At 36.1% G+C, this 17547-nt stretch overlaps 1 protein-coding gene across 1 annotated transcript in view; it reads right to left on the bottom strand.

The window, feature by feature from the left end:
• LOC105513266 (catenin alpha-3) overlaps nt 1-17547 on the bottom strand; it is a gene marked incomplete at its 5' end in the record, with an annotated part of 370337 nt that overhangs the window by 188262 nt on the left and 164528 nt on the right. The window contains one exon of the mRNA XM_011944117.1: nt 568-660. Within this exon, the coding sequence (XP_011799507.1) occupies nt 568-660 (93 nt within the window). The remainder of the gene's footprint in view (nt 1-567; nt 661-17547) is intronic.

The following is a 17547-nucleotide window of genomic DNA, read 5'->3' as shown; positions in this document are numbered from 1 at the left end:
AGTAAAGTAAAGTACAATATCTCAGAGTAATTCAGAAATCAGAATGAACATATTTGGAGTTGTGTGTGATGATGGTGGTCATGGTGGTGGTGGAGGTGGTAGTCGTGGTGCTGGTGGTGGTGTGTGTGTGTGTGTGTGTGTGTGTGTGTTTGGGGGCAGGCACAGGAGAAGTTATTGTTGAGAAAGAAAAGTAGATTATTGACTCAGATGAGTTTTCTTTTCCACTAGAATTTTGGAGTATATTTACAACTTCTTCGTTTCTTTTTTCTACTCTAAGCAAACACGTACATATTTCACTTTTATATTCCCATGACTCCTATAAAGATCAAAAGCAGTATGGAGTGATTCAGTACATGACCTGAAATGGACTTACTGTGAGCTCTCAGGATAGAGGAAATAATTCCTCTCATGTGGTTTCCCTTAATGCTAAGGCTTTTCTCCATGTGCTTCACAGAACTAGCTCCAGATACAGGAGTCCCACCTGTTAGAGGTTGCCTAGATTGACAAAGGGAGGGCACAGCCTTCAATGACACAGTAATGCTTCTCCCACTAGGGGAGGTGACATACCCTATCAGTTTTCCCTTCAGTCTGAATGCTGGTGTGACTGCGGACCTCATGTTCCTCTTCAAGGTCAGAAACATCCTCCAGTTCCTCTGGGGTCTATAAAAAGAAAGCAAAAACATTGCCAGTGGGAATGTAAAAGCATTTCTTCTTTGGAAAACAACATGGCAGTACCTTAAAAGGGTAATCCTAGTGTTACCATATGACCCAGTAATTTCACTCCCAGTTGTATATTCAAGAGAAACGAAGGCATATCTCCACACAAATATGTATACACAAATGTTCACGGGAGCATCAGTCATGATAGCTAACAAATGGAAACCAAATGTATACCTACTCATGAATGGATAAGCAAAATATGTACATGTGTACAATGGAATATAATTTGGCCACAAAAAGGAGCAAAGTAGTGACACACACCACAACATAGGTGACCCTTGAAAACAACATCCTAAGTGAAGGGAGCCAGCCACAAAAGGCCATATATTGTATGATCCCATTTACATGAAGAGTCTACAACAGGCAAATCTACAGAGATAGAGATTTAATTACTGGTTCTAGGTGCTAGGGGAAAGGGGAAATGGGCAATGACAATTGATGGGTATGTGGTTTCTCTTTGAGATGATAATAATGTTGTGCAGTTAGATAGTAGGAATGATCACAAACCCTTCTGAATATACTAAAAAACACTGAGTTTTATCCTTTAAAATGGTGAGTTTTTATGGTATATGAATTATATCCCAATAAATTTGTGAAAGAAAAAGAAAGCAAAAAAATGATCACAAGGAAAATTTTATTTCAGCAAATAGCAATTTGGCTACCCACTATGTTATGTGGTTACTGCAAACTAAGATGCTTACAGTTGATAAATGCATTAGATAATTATCATTAAAAACATATATCATCAAAATGCCACCAGAAATTATCAAGAAATTAAAATTTTAGGGACAATAAATAATTTAACTTGAAATTCAGTGTCTTTTATGAAGAATTAGCTAACTTCCATTGCTTCTTTCAATTTCAGCTTAAATACCTCTTTCTCAGGGAGGTGTCTTGCTCAGGAATCCTCTAGACTGGGCTGGATTCTCTGCCAAGTGTTTCCTAGCCCCCTCTACTTTAACTGCCATCATGATCATCATACTTTAATATATCATTGCTGAATTAGGCAGCTAATTGTTGAACTGTCTATTCTGTGAGGCAAGGACATGTCTTCCTTGTCATTTTTGCAAATACAGGTCAAAGTACTTAACAAGAATTAGTCTAGTATTTGCTTCAGTGCACAAGGTCTCAATATTTTTTTTATTTCAATAGCTTTGGGGATACAAGTGGGTTTTGGTTACACAGATGAATTGCATAGATGTGAAGTCTGAGATTTTAGTGGGCCCTTCATCCAAGTAGTGTACACTGTACCCAATATGTAGTTTTTTATTCCTGACCTCTTTCCCGTTCTCCCTGCTTCTGAGTCTCCAGTGTCCATTATTCCACTCTATATGATTCCTTTGCTACAAAATCCTGGTGACAAACCCAGAAAATAGGTATTTAGGTTTCATAGAAAACAACCAAAAATGAAGTAGAAGATATCCTTGGGTCTGTATCTTTCATGCACATACGGTTGTTGAAGACTGGAAAGGGGCAGATCCTGTCTCCTTAGACTAGCTCTGATTTGCCTTAAATCTTGCTTTACACACAGACATTCTGTTTATTTTCAGGGTTGCCAAGAGCCTTTCATCTCTTGGGAGCACTCCAGAGATGGGGACATTTGATGATTAGCTCATATTATAGAGCAAAACTACCAATTTCCTATTCATTAATGGCTTCAAATTCTTTCTCATCTCATAGATCTTTAACCAGCACTTTCTTTGTTCTCACACACTTGCACTGAGCAATACCCATCCCTTTGCAGAGGAGCATTTTGCATTTATTTCAACCAATTCCTATCAGATATTAACATTTCCCCTCTCACCAAAGCCTCCAATGTGCTATTTTTAATCTATATGTTGATCTCTTTGCAATCCTTCTTTGCTGCAACTACGTGCAGCTATTATCTTACAACAATTTATTCTTTCTTCTTAGGTATTAATAGCATGAATTCATCACTATGTAATTTCTATACAATCATATATCTCATTTTAGTCATTTTGTATATTCTTTTCACAGTATTCTTGAGGAAGCATCTTTGCAATTTCCCTCATTGTTATATCAATATTTGAACAAATTCAGTTAATCAAATTCTCTTTCTTGAGCCCTGTTGTTTTGCAACTGAAGGTTGTCTGGTGTCCCCACTGTGATCTGTTTCTTATAAATGTCTCTTGTTTATTATTTGGGTTACATCCTATCATTCAATGACAAATAACTTCATCATCCACTCCAATAGTTTATTCAACCCCCAAAATAAAGTAACAAACTAAGAACCATTGCTGCTATCAGAAGTCACAAGTGCCATTTTTGTTGGAGATGCTGTAGGAAGAAATAAGCCTACCATTTAAGCCCACATACTTCTGTGCTTTTCTTTGTGTTTAACATGGGACTAATAGTTTTCTTGCAAAGCTACAAAAACTGACCTTTTCTTTTCATGAACAAAATCAGTGGGGGAGTGTTCAAAACACAGCATTTCACATTTTGTAAGGCATGGTGTTGGATGGTACTGTGAAAATAAATGGTTAAATACAACACGCTACAATTTAAGTGGAAACTAAGAAAGAGATAGGAGTACTCTAATAATTTTGAGGGCAATACATTAACTCCTCCAGTACTAAAGACAAATAACAGAAAAAGCAAATATCCCAGCACTTTGGGAGGTCATGGGTGGACCATCTGAAGTCGGGAGTTTGAAACCAGCCTGACCAAAATGGAGAAACCCTGTCCCTACTAAAAATACAAAATTAGCCGGGAGTGGTGGCACATGCCTGTAATCCCAGCTACTCAGGAGGTTGAGGCAAGAGAATCGCTTGAACCCAGGAGGGGGAGGCTGCAGTGAGCTGAGATCATGCCATTGCACTCCAGCCTGGGCAACAAGAGCAAAATTCCATTTCAAAAAAAAAAAAAAGAAAAGAAAGGGGGAGAGGAGGGATGATAGAGTACCCTAGATCATGCATTCTTAAAATAGTCTGCATCTACCTATCTGGTAAACATCTGCAAGTTTTGTTGTGTGTTTGTGCGTGTGTGTGTGTGTGTGTGTGTGTGTGTATGTTTCTAATCAATTTCCATTCTGTGAAAGATTAACCATCTTAGAGGTAGTGTTATATATTAGAAAGGCACTATAATATTGAGTAATCCAGACCTGAATGTGAGTTCTGGTCCTCTAATGAGTGATTATGGGACATTGGGCAATGTGTGTTCTCTTTTAAAGTTTGGTTCCCTCTGAATAAAATTTGGATAATAATACCTAATTCCAAAGGTTATTGTGAGGCTCAATTGTACTAAGATGCTTTGGGTAAGAGCTTAGCCCATAGACATAGCTGGGGTGTGGCAAAAGTTTATTTCTGTTTGTTGCTTTTCCTCTTCTTTCTCCACTATTCTATACCTCATCCCAATATACCCCTTTATATTTTTATTAAATATTTATATAAATTTATCCAAATTTTAATCACTTTTATTCCAAATTTAATAATTTTAATCCATTTTAATCCAAATTTATTTTTGAATTGGGACTTTGGATAAGCCACCAATGTTTCTGTACTTTGGATTCTACACAGACATTATTTTGGGTTGACATGGTACTTTTACTAGTTGTCTCTAGTTACAGTTACCTGAGTTTGATTATCTAATGTCATTGTTCTAAACAGTATTTGATATAATTCCCCATGCACTGCTTCCTTCTAAACTCCATGTAAGAGATCTTTTAATTGGACTTTAATCATGTCTAAGAGTGAAATTATGTCTTAAACTAGTCTCAGCAAAGATTCACTCTAGCATGATTCTCAGGGATGATAGAAATAATTTGTCTTCTTTAAGCTGGGCTGTCTCTAAACCAGACCAAGAAGAAGGGAGCCCTTTTTTTTTTTTTCTTTTTCAGAAAAAGTGCTAATCAATGCAGATATTAATGTTATTTCTCATGTCAGAATTGTGAAAATATATTTCCTATTTTCCTATTTTACCTCTGGCTTATTATGGAGTCTTCCTTAGGCAGCCCAAAAGTGATTTGGAATAGGCTTAGTTTCTTCACCTGTAAAATAGCATAAATACTACCTAATTTTTAGGGTTATTGTAAAGATGAAACAAGATGATGGACATTATTCAGTGAGTAGGAAATACTAAATTATTAATGTTATTTACTAATATTAAGACTAAATCATTAATGTTATTTATGATTATTATAGATTATCATTACTGTTGTTATCTCATTTGATTCATGCAAAAGAGGCCAAAAACAAGTATAGAAGTTGAAGTTGAAAACATTCAGGCTGAGGTGTTTACATAGAAGCCAGGGCAGCAATGACATAGTAGTAAAACATCAAGACTTCAGGGTCACAATAAATTTCATATATGTGTGTGTGTATGTATATACATAAACATATATATATCCTTTTTTCCACAAGGGGTTCAATCCTTTCTATTGATATTATCTCATTAATTCCTTCAGCATCCCTAATGAAACAGGTGGCCTTATTACAACTAAAAATTCACTTGCACAGACTTTATAAATATTTAATATTAAAATACAAAAAAGAAACTTGCAGTTGCTAAATTTCAAAGAAGAAACAGGAAGAAAATAAAGAAGAAATAAAAAGAATTACAAATACTCTGGAAAACAGAAGTCATGCTTGGTTTCTTCTCAGAATTGTGTTTGATCTAAACCATTCACATGATTTATTATAAATATCATTCACTGGCTAGCTTTCACTGACTTACTACAATCAAATAACTGCCATAGTCATGTCAGGAGTGGTCTCACACTCAGAGAATCTCTTAGGAAACACGCTATGAATGTCCATCCCAAGCAGGAGGCTAATGTCACATGTTCAGTGATTTCATTCTAGCTGAGGTGGTAACGTAGGATGATTTTGCAATGTCAAAATGGAGAGTTCAGAATTAAAATATATTTAAAAAATAAAAATATATCAATGACCCAATGCCAAATTAAAGAAAATTAAGACATGTCCCTTGTTGAACACACATATATGAACACACACACACAAACACACACTAAAGTTCCTGCCGCACACCTTTGACCATAAGACTGGCACTCTACCTTATAAATGTTCGAGAAACTAGTGACATTTCTGTTACACTGACCCCTTTTCTCCTCAAACATGTCCCACTTGTCAGCAGTTTCCAAGTCAGTTTTAAGGCTCTTTGTGTCCTTCTATTTACCCCTTCTTGCAGACTGGATCTTTCTCAGCATGGGAGCTCAGATGCTCTCTACTCAGAGAAGTCTCCCCTGGCCAGTCTAACTAAAGTTAACCATTTTCCCCATTGCATTTATTTCTTATATTAGTCTGTATATTTTCTTTAGGTCCTTTTTCATGATTTTCACCTACAATTATATTTTTTCTTCATTTTTTTTCATTATTTTTGGCAGGTGGGATATTTCTTTGGCAGGTGGGATATATTTTTGGTCTTACCCCTGCTAGAATGTAACTTACATGAAAATACGGATGTTGTTTGTCTCATTTTCCACTCTGAGGACATGAAATGGCACATAGTATGTGCTCAATTTTTCTATTTCCTACTTGAATAACGGAACAAATAATTTAATTACTGGCAAGCTTTTGTTATTGATCAATTTCATGTGAAAACCATGGGAACATTTTTGAGCTGTGGAGAATGTTTACTCCTTTGATTTCTGTCTTTACTAAGTATTGAATCAATAATTCCTAGGCTAAAGAAAAGTATGTGCAAAGATTCCTGAATTAAAAAAAAAAAAATCCTATGGAAACTAGAGATGAGATTTTGTGTACAGAAAGGTTTTCTATAAGCTCAGAAGAGATTCTCAGATGTGGAGGACTAAAACATTTATGATTCCATAATCAGTAGCAACTTGCCCTACTCCTTGACAATCCAATATGGATTATAAAAGGACTTCAGAGAAAATGTCATCCAGTAAATCCAGACCAGTGTTTCAAGTCTCACCACAGCCCCGTGCCACAAACTTGTCATGGAAACTGGTAGACCTGAAAGGGTTACATGGGCTGGGACCATGGATGTCTCACTGGCAACGAGTGTGGGTAAACAACAGTGATCGGTGAGATTTCCTGATGTTTTGATGCAGCCCAAGCCTCCAGAGACAGACTTAGCCTCAAGAGAAGGGTTTCTCAGTCTTAGCATTGTTGACGTCTTGATCTGAATAACTCCAGTTTTGAGAATCTCGTTTGTGTATTGTAAGAAGTTTAGCACCAACCCTAGTTTCTATCTACCACACACATTAGGACCCTCTCAAGTCATGAGATATAATTAAATATGTTTCCAGACATTACCAAATATCCCCTGGAAATTTGAGGGCTTAGGAATCACCCATATGAGAGCCACTGCTCAAGAGTTTTGGCTCACTTGGCCCAACATAGGCAGCAGGAGTAAGGGAAGGCCCAAGAATGACTATATTTAAATTTCCCATAAGCCACATTAAAAACTAAATTTACTTGCAAATAAGTATGTAAACTGAAAGTCATATTCCATATAATAACATTATGATAGCATTATGTTTACGAGACAAAAGAGGGAAGACATTTTAGTCTTAACCAGACTACTGGAAGAAGATATCAGAAAATGTATGAAAATAAAATTAAAATCTCATTTGCAGACTTTTTAAAATTTATTTTTTTAATTTTTAATTGATAATAATTGTATATATTATTTATTTATGTAGCGTACTGTGATGTTTATAACAGTATATGTTTACATTATGAAATGATTAATTTCTAACTAGCAAATCTATCTCCTCACTTATGTATCATATTTTTGCGGTGAAAACAATATACAAAAAGGTCTGGGTGTGGTGGCTTATGCCTGTAATGTCAACACTTTGGGAGGCCAAGGTGAGTGGATCACCTGAGGTCAGCCCTTCAAGACCAGCCTGGCCAACATGGTGAAACCCCGTCTCTACTAAAAATCCAAAAATTAGCAGGGTGTGGTTTTGTGTGCCTGGAATCCCAGCTACTCAGGAGGCTGAGGCAAGGGAATCATTTGAACCTGGGAGGCAGAGGTTGCAGTGAGCCAATAGGATCATGCCACTGCACTGTAGCCTGGGTGACAGAACGAGATTCTGTCTAAAAATAAAAAATAAAAATAAAAATAAAAAAATTCAAATCAATATGCCTAAGAGATATCTGCATTTTCATGTTCACAATAGCTAAGAGATGGAAGCAACCTAGGTGTCTATCATTGGATGAATGAATAAAGAAAATGTGAGCTCTCTCTCTCAACATATATACACACAAACATATACACACAGAGAGATAATATTTAGCCTTAAAAAAGGAAGTTCTATCATTTGTTTGTCATCTTAATACCAGAATTTAATAAGCTGCTTTCATTCTGCTGAACTTGTTTTTATCTTTTATTCATAATAAGATTATCTAAAGATATCCAGTGCTAATCTAAGTTTGCTTGATTAACTTCTCAAGTTAACTCAACTAACATATTCAATTGTCTTACATATACAGTCATGTTGCTTAACAATCAGGACATATCCTGAGAAATGTGGCATCATGTGAATTTGTCACTGAGCAAATATCATAGAGTATACTCAAACAAACCTGGATGGTATAACCTACTACACACCTAGGTTATATGGTAAAACCCATTGTTCCTAAGCTACAAACCTGTATGGCATGTTACTGTACTGAATACTATAGGCAACTGTAACACAATGGTAAATATTTGTGTATCTAAACATATTTAAACATAGAAAAGGTAAGGTGTTGTGTCACGATGTTAAGATGGCTATGGCATCTGATATGGTTTGGATTTGTGTCCCTGACAAAATCTCATGTTGAATTATAATCCCCAGTGTTGAGGGAGGGACCTGGTGGGAGGTGATTGGATTATTGGGGCAGACTTCCTCCTTGATCCTCTCATGACAGTGAGGGAGTTTTCACAAGATCTATTTAAAAGTGTATAGCATCTCCTCCTCGACTCTCTTCTTCTACCTCCTGCCGTGTAGATGTGCCTGCTTCCCCTTCACCTTCTGCCATGTTTGTAAGTTTCCTGAGGCCCCTCCAGTCACGCTTCCTGTACAACCTGTGAAACTGTGTGCCAATCAAAACTCTTTTATTTATAAATTATCCAGTCTCAGGTAGTTCTTTATAGTAAAGTGAGAACAAATAATACAATGTCATTAGGTGATAGGAATTTTGGGTTCCATTGTAGCCTTCTTAAGGGACCATTGTCCTATATGCAGTCCATCACTGAATGAAACATTGTCATGTGGGGCATGACTGTATGCAGACACAAACTATTATGCTAGATACTGGGAATCTTGAAGTAAATAAAACACAGTCCTTGCCCTCAAGGGAGATAAAGGGTAAGAATATTAGATGGAGATGATAGATATTCCATAGAGTTATATGATTTGCGGCTGAAGTTGAGTGGTTAGAAGTGAAAAAATTTCCTGGGATGTGTCAGGCAGAAGAGGGGAATGAGTGTAAAGCATCTGAGGAAAAACTGGGAAGATATTTCTTATATCATCAGAAAGCTGGTAGGTTTGTGTTATGGTGGAATATTAATGGAACTTGAAGTTAGGATGCTTGGGTATCCTAACTAAATTAGTTGTTTTTTGCTAGGCAAATCTCAGAATTTTCCTATGCTTAAATTCCTTGACCTTTAAAATGAAGATGAGAAGTAAGTAAAATTGGTAATTTTTGTAAATCCTTTGAATTTTCAGTTTTTATGATTTGATGCTTAAACTGAAAACATAATAAGGCTACAACAAACATTAGGCTGGATCAAACATCTCCTCAATACTGAGAGATCTCAATGCTAGTGAAGATTTGGTAAATCTGTTGAGTAAAGTTGATTGAAACAGGCCGGGCGCGGTGGCTCAAGCCTGTAATCCCAGCACTTTGGGAGGCCGAGATGGGTGGATCACGAGGTCAGGAGATCGAGACCATACTGGCTAACACAGTGAAACCCCGTCTCTACTAAAAAAAAAAAAACACAAAAAACTAGCCGGGCGAGGTGGCGGGCGCCTGTAGTCCCAGCTACTCGGGAGGCTGAGGCAGGAGAATGGCTAAACCCGGGAGGCGGAGCTTGCAGTGAGCTGAGATCTGGCCACTGCACTCCAGCCTGGGCGACAGAGCGAGACTCCGTCTCAAAAAAAAAAAAAAAAGTTGATTGAAACATAGTCCACTCTAATTCATCATATCAACTCAAAATAGGGTTAATCTCCTGAATACACATATCATTCTGTTATAGCCACCAGAGGGAGAAGGCATCTAGTATTATTCTCAGTTTTATAACCCAAGTGTCTAACAGTGCCTGGCACATAGTCAGTGCTCAGTAAATAGATATTTTATTGAGTGAATGCAACAGAAGAATAAATGAAGATGTAAATAGAACATATGTCTCTACTTGTCAAAATCAAGAATTAGTGACTTTTCTTCTTACAATCTTTTAAAATATAATTCAAAACTGCCTCCAGGAACCATTATCATCCCTCTATTTTGTTATTATTGTTCTTTCCAGTATTATTATCATTACTGTATTAACATTTAATATGAAATCTACCCTCTTAACAAATTTTAAGTGAATAATACAGTACTGCTAATTATAGGCACAATGCTGTATAGCAGGATATTTATTTATTTGCCTTGCATAATTGAAATTTCATACCTTTGGAGCAGCAACTCCTCATTTCCCCTCCCCTCAGCTCGACAACTACCATTCTGCTCATTGTTCCTAGGAGTGTAAAAATTTTGGATACTTTATATAAGGCAAATCATGCAGTATTTGCCTTTCTGCTAATGACTTCCTTCACTTCAAATAATGTCCCCCAGGCTAACCCTTGCTGTTGTATATGACTGATTTCCTTTCTTTTTAAGGCTGAATTATATTCCATCTTATAAGTTGATCACGTTTTAGTTACCCATTTATCTGTCAATGGACGTTTAGATTGTTTGCATATCTTGACTATTGTGAATAATGCTGAAATAAACGTGGGAGTCCAGATATCTCTTTGAGATCCTGATTTCAATTGTTTGGGACATATAACCAGAAGTAGTTTTGCTGGATCATATAGTAGTTCTGCTTTTAATTTTGAGAAACCTCCATACTATTTTTTATAGCAGTTGTACCATTCTATATCCCCATCAACAGAGTACCAGGGCTCCAAATTCTTCATATACTCACCAACACTTATCTTTTTTGTGACTGTTGGTAATAGGTATCCTAAGACATGTGAAGTGATGTCTCATTATGTGTTTTTCTTTTTTCATTTCCATGATAATTAGTGAGTTGAGCATTTTTTCCATACACTTGTTGGCAATTTGTATGTCTTCTTTGGAGAAATGCATATTCATGTCCTTTCCCCATTTTTAAGTTGGGTTATTTAATTTTATGGTACTGAGTTGAGTTTCTTATGAGTTTTGAATATTAACTCCTCATGAAATTTATGGCTTATAAATACTTTCTTCCATTCCATAGATTGCCTTTTCATTTTGTTGACTGTCTCCTTTGCCGTGCAGATACGATTTAGTTTGATGTAATAATATCTATTTTTGCTTTTGTTGTTTGTGCTTTTGGTCAAAAAACTCCTTTTTAAGACCAACATCATAAAGCTTTTCCCTCATGATTTCTTCTAGGGGTTTTACAGTTTCAGGTCTCAGGTTTAAATCTTTAACTTATTTTTATTTTATTTTGTGTATGGTGTAAAATAAGGGTCTAATTTCATTCTTTTGCATGTGGATATTCAACACCATTTGTTGAAGAGACTATCCTTTCCCCATGGGATATTCTTCACAGCCTTTTTGAAGCTCAGCTGACTGTGAACTTAGGTTTATTTCTGAGCTCTCTATTCTCTTCCATTGGTCTATAGTTCTGCATTTATGCCAGTACCATACTGTTTTAATTATGTAGATCTATAATATATTTTGAAATCAAATAGTATGATGACTCCAGCTTTGTTCTTCTTTCTCAAGATTGCTTTAACTATTCAGAGTCCTTTGTAGTTCTAAGTGAATTTTAGAATTGTTTATAAAAAGCCTAGAGCTAATATGATAGTGAAAAACTGAAAGCTTTGTCTCTAAGATCAGAAGCAAAGCAAGGACGTCCATTCTTTTTACTTCTATTCAACATAGAACTGGAAATCCTAACCAGAGCAGTTAGGCAAGAAAAAGAAATGAAAGGCACACATATCAGAAAGGAAGAATAAAATTATCTCTGTTTGCAGGTAATATTATATGTAGAAATCTAAAAATTTCACCAAAATACTGTTAGATCTCACAATTTAGTGAAGTTGCACAATACAAAAGCAACATAATCAGTTGTGTTTCTACACAATAACAACAAATTAGAAAAAAAATTAATAGTCTCACTTGCAATGTTATCAGAAACATTAAAATATTTTAAAGTAAGCTTAACCAAGGAGATAAAAGACTTGAACACTGAAAACTATAAAACATTGTCAGATGGGTGCGGTGGCTCATGCCTGTAATCCCATCACTTTGGGAGGCCGAGACGGGCAGATCACGAGGTCAGACGATTGAGACCATCCTAGCTAACACGGTGAAACCGTGTCTCTACTAAAAATACACAAAAAATTAGCCAGGTGTGGTGGCAGGCGCCTGTAGTCCCAGCTACTCGGGAGGCTGAGGCAGGAGAATGTTCATATTATCCAAAGTGATTCAATGCAATTCTTATCAAAATCCAAATGATGTTTTTTCCAAAACAGAATATAAATCCCTTTATGTTTGATAAACCATTTTTCCCTTTTCCAACATGTTAAGAATATGAGAGGCAGGTGGATCACGAAGTCGGGAATTCAAGACCAGCCTGGCCAATATGGTGAAACCTTGTCTCTACTAAAAAATACAAAACATTAGCCAGGTGTGATGGCGGATGCCTGCAGTCCCAGCTACTCAGGAGGCTGAGGCAGGAGAATTGCTTGAACCCAGGAGGTCGAGGTTGCAGTGAGCAGAGATTGCACCACTGCACTCCAGCCCGGGGAACAGAGTGAGATTCTGTCAAAAGACAAACACAAAAAGAATATGAATTATTCCATAGGATAAAACTAAGAGGTCTAGGTGAATATTTGACCTCACTACAATAATTGAAATACAGTTTGACAAATTTAAGTTGCAGAATGCAAAAATATATGCTAAAGTAAAAGGAAAAAATATGTCTATAATGTATGAAAGGGTATGATGAAACGTGTAGCCAAATAGGACCCTGTGGGCACATAAATCTTAAGCATACAGAGTATTGCTGTCAGAGGAGACACAACCCTGAGCCTTAGTTGTTCATCTATTTTCTAAGAAGCAAGTTGCTATTAGATCACTATCTAGAAAGCTACTCAGGCCAGCAAGCATCAAGTATCTAAATGTTTGATGCCTTATGGTTGAATTCGAATCATAATGATTATCACAGGGAATAATCATAATTGCTCAAGTTTATATAAGGACTTTCTATGACTCAATAATAATAGAATCACATGGGGTAAATCATATTACAGCCTCAATCATTCTTTCTACCAGGAAGCTTGAGAGCAGGCATTCCTCTGCTCCTAAGATGTCAATGATGCTAATAACAGCAGAAAAGCATACAGCAAATCAGCAAGTGGGTCATCAATTAAAGTGACATTATCAATATCATTGCACTTATTGAACCACCAGATGACTTGGTGACACAGCTCTGATTCCCAGAGCTGCATGTCTAATTCAAGAAAACTGTCATAAGAAGTATTTGAGCCAGAAATTTCAATAAAGATGGTGAACAACTAATGAAGCCATAAAGAATAAGATTTGGCTGAAAGCTTATTTTTAGAAAGTTCAAATATTAGAACTATCCAGACTCAAATAAGGATCTTTGAAATTTTTCTCCTTAAGAACATAAAAGTGAGGTAATCATTTTTAATTAAAATCTTAATATAATTTATTAACAAAAACTGTGCCAGGTTATTCCACATTCATTTTCTCATTTAATCTTAACAATAAAACCTGAGAGGCAAATGTTATAATTTTAATACCACAGCTGAGAAAACTGAGCCTTACAGTTAACAGAACCTGTCCAGTATTATATAGCTAATAAAGGGCTACTTAAAAATAGGGTCCAGTACTTGTTTTGTGAAACATGTGGCTTGATACTTACAAATGCAGCAACCGGACAGTTAAAACTTATAAGTCTAGAAAATAGGCTTTGAACAGTATGAATATACTGCTCAGAGAGAAGGCAGGCCAGGTATTTAAGGGCTTATAGCAGCACAATACCAGAGAAGTCCTTGAACCCCCTCCTCCCCCTGCCAGATATGATTTCTGGACTTTAACAAACGATGTGTATGGAGCAAACATGAAAGAGACCCTTCCTCACTGCTTCACTGCTAGCTTGAACCAGGCATTGTCTTTGAAAACACAACTAAAAGAAAGTCCACTTGTTTCCCAGGCTGGTACTCTGGCTCTAAGTTATACTAAGCTTGAGATGAATTCAGTTTTCACCTATAACATACATAGAAGTGTGTCAGTGGACCTCCAAAATGTTCCCGAGTTATTCTTTTTTCTTTAATTCTGCTTGAATTAAGCTCTACGAATAAGCACACCTACTAAATGTGCTCTGAGACAGAGCTGTGCGTTTATATCCTATTTCCAAATTAGGAACAGAAAATCTATGGTAAGTGACTTGCAAAAGTTCTCACAACATAATAAGGCTGGAACTATGGTAGAACAGAGTATCTAGGATTGAATATCCAGATTTAAAGTCAAATGGTGCCCTTAATATCTTGTGACCTAAAACAAGAACTTAACTTGTTGAGAACACAGCTTCCTCAGTGGTAAATGAAAGGATTGGACTAATGATTTATAGAAGCTCAGTCATTTTTATTAACTTTAGAATTCTATGGTAGGATTAGCAAGGTATCACGAAAGATAATGAATATCTATTTCAGAAAACTTTGAATTGTCAGCATATCCTTTATTCAATAGACTGAAAACAATTTTACATCACAAATCTCTTATAGATTGTCGACTTCTCAAGAAATTAGAAACGGCTTTTCAAACTTCTTTTATGCAGGACTATGTAGGATGATGTGAGGGTTCTTCACACACAGCAATTGCTGATGCCATTGACAATTGTGGCAGTACCATCACTCTTGTTGATCTATGTGGGGAGGTGGTAGAAACCAAGCAACAATAATAAGAGCAGTAGTGGGAGGGGGGAATGCTAAAAATGGTGGTGGCTGCAGTAGTAGAAACAGCAGCAGCAGATGGCTAGAAATGCATCCTGACCTTCAACTCTTACGTCTCAATGTCTGATCAAAAATCAGAACACCGGTGCCATGAATATCAGACTTACTCTATTTTAGTGAGGAAAATCTCACCTTTTTCATCAAACTCTATAGCCAAATAAACTCTATATATGTGAATTTGGGATCTTATCCTTAGACTAGACAGTAAAAGGGAGTCTATCTAACTTAAAATTTGCTCATTTTTCTTTTCCAAAAATGCTATTCTATAGATATTAAAATAAGAGTTTCAGAGAATGTCTAATAGCAGAGAAAATGCACTTGAAATATTGTTAACTGAATATCTGTATTATATATGTGTGTATAGATGTGTGTGTATACATGTATATGTGTGTATAAATGTATATATGTGTGTGTATATATGTGTATGTATATATGTGTATATGTATATATGTGTGTGTATATATGTGTTTGTAGATATACATATATAGTCTAATTATTTAAAACTTGTATTGTCCATGCATGTGTATGAAAAAGAGGAAGATAAAATGAAAAAAAAGTATATCAGCTGGGTGCAGTGGGTCACACCTGTAATCCCAGTACTTCGGAAGGCTGAAGTGGGCAGATCACAAGGTCAAGAGATGGAGACCATCCTGGCCACCATGGTGAAACCCTGTCTCTACTAAAAATACAAAAATTAGTTGGGCGTGGTGGCACATGCCTGTAATCCCAGCTTCTCGGCAGGAGAATCACTTGAACCCAGGAGGCAGAGGTTGCATTTAATCAAGATCACCCCACTGCACTACAGCCTGGGCAACAGAGTGAGGCTCCATCTCAAAAAAAAAAAAAAAAAGAAGAAGAAAATAAATCAACATATTTTATTAGTTATCGTCTGTGGGTTGTAGAATATCTTAAGTGACTTTTCCTCTTTTAGTTGATTTTTCTCTAAGTTGTTACAAAACATTTTTCTATCTTTTATCATCAGGAAAAAAACAAGCAATGAGTGTTACAGGAAAATCTGATTAAGGTTGAATGTACCATTTCAAGTCAGCAATAAAAAAAGGACAAGATTGCAAAATCCGCAGTGGGGTAGTATAGCTGGCCTTGTCACCTTGCAGTAGGTCTATCAACGTTGCATGACATTTGAAGCTGATGTGGACACAGACAAAATCTTTCCATAGGCAAGAGAAAAATTGCAGTGTATGTCTTTATTATCAGAGCAAACATTAAAGGGAGCGGTGACAGCAAATACAGAGGAGCGTCCCTTACCTCATCCCATGCTATGCCCCTATTTTGTATAGCCTTTTTTGTTCTGTGGATTTGTAAAAGCTGTTACTTCATTATTTTAGGTATTACATCTTCAGTGTCCTGGAAAGTGGTTTTACAAAAATTTCCTATAACAAAGATTTAGAGGAAAAGAGATGTTGTGGTTTGACTTCCCAATGGGGAGTGTGTGTGTGTGTGTGTGTGTGTGTATATATATATATATATATATTTAACTGGCACGATGTCTTTTACTTTCAGAAATCATTAAGCTGCCAGGTATAGAATTAACTATCCTAACCGAATACATCTAGCTAGATTTGCGAAGTAATCCTAGGCACAGTAATAAAGGAAAAAACTGCCTGCTGTGTTCCAGCCATGGATGTTTTATAAGGATAAGCAGGATGTCCAAAACTGACACTCCTATTTCACTGATCTAAAAAAAATATGGAAGAAATTACACATTACTGTGGGGGGTGTTGCTCCATCAGACAGTAATTTAGATCTATATTAGACTTTTGGACATATTATTCAAGGTTACTGGATTGAAGTTTGCTTTATGGGACAGAAGAATTCCCTACACTGCTAGAATAAAGTAGCTTAAGTTGGCAGCTTATATATAAAATAGAAAACTAGAATGCGACAAAACAAATATCTGGACAACACTAAGGAAGAATTATGCTCTGTATATAAAGAGATTTTTAAGTTCAAAAACTAAAAGGCCTATTTGCAGAAGCAAGTGAATACATCATTGTATAAGATGTAGTCAGATATAAGTGGCTGTGAAACTAGCTCATGGCAAATGCATTGTGCTGTTTCTACACAGACTTGTCCTGATTAAAGGAATTAGGACAAGTGAAGAAACAAACTTAATGTGTAAAATCGTTTTTTTAAAAATGCACATGTATTTCTTAACATGTTAAATATTAAATTATATATTAAATATATATATACCATAGAATCTAGTCATTCCACTTGTTAGTATTTACCCAAGAGGAATAGAAACACATATTCACATCGAATTGTACACAAATATTCATAGTAGATTCATTTGTAATATCCCAGCAGTGAGAATAACTCAAATCTTAATCAACAGGTAAATTATTTAACAAATAGTATGTCATATTTAATGAAATATGATTCAGCAATAAAAAGGAATAAATTTGATAAAAGCAACAATATTCATGGATCTAAAAATAATTACACTGAGTAAAAGAAGCTAAATACAAACACATACTGTATGTATTAGTCTGCTCTCACACTGCTAAAAAGACCTGCCTGAGACTGGGTAATTTATGAAGAAAAGAAGTTTAATCAACTCACAATTCCACAGGCTGTATAAGAGGCATGGCTGGGGAGGTCTCAGGAACCTTACAATCATGACAGAAGGGGAAGGG

This window comes from Colobus angolensis, unplaced genomic scaffold (assembly GCF_000951035.1).
Source record: "Colobus angolensis palliatus isolate OR3802 unplaced genomic scaffold, Cang.pa_1.0 Scaffold226, whole genome shotgun sequence".
Taxonomy (NCBI): Eukaryota; Metazoa; Chordata; class Mammalia; order Primates; family Cercopithecidae; genus Colobus; species Colobus angolensis.
This window is presented reverse-complemented; position numbering and strand designations above follow the sequence as displayed.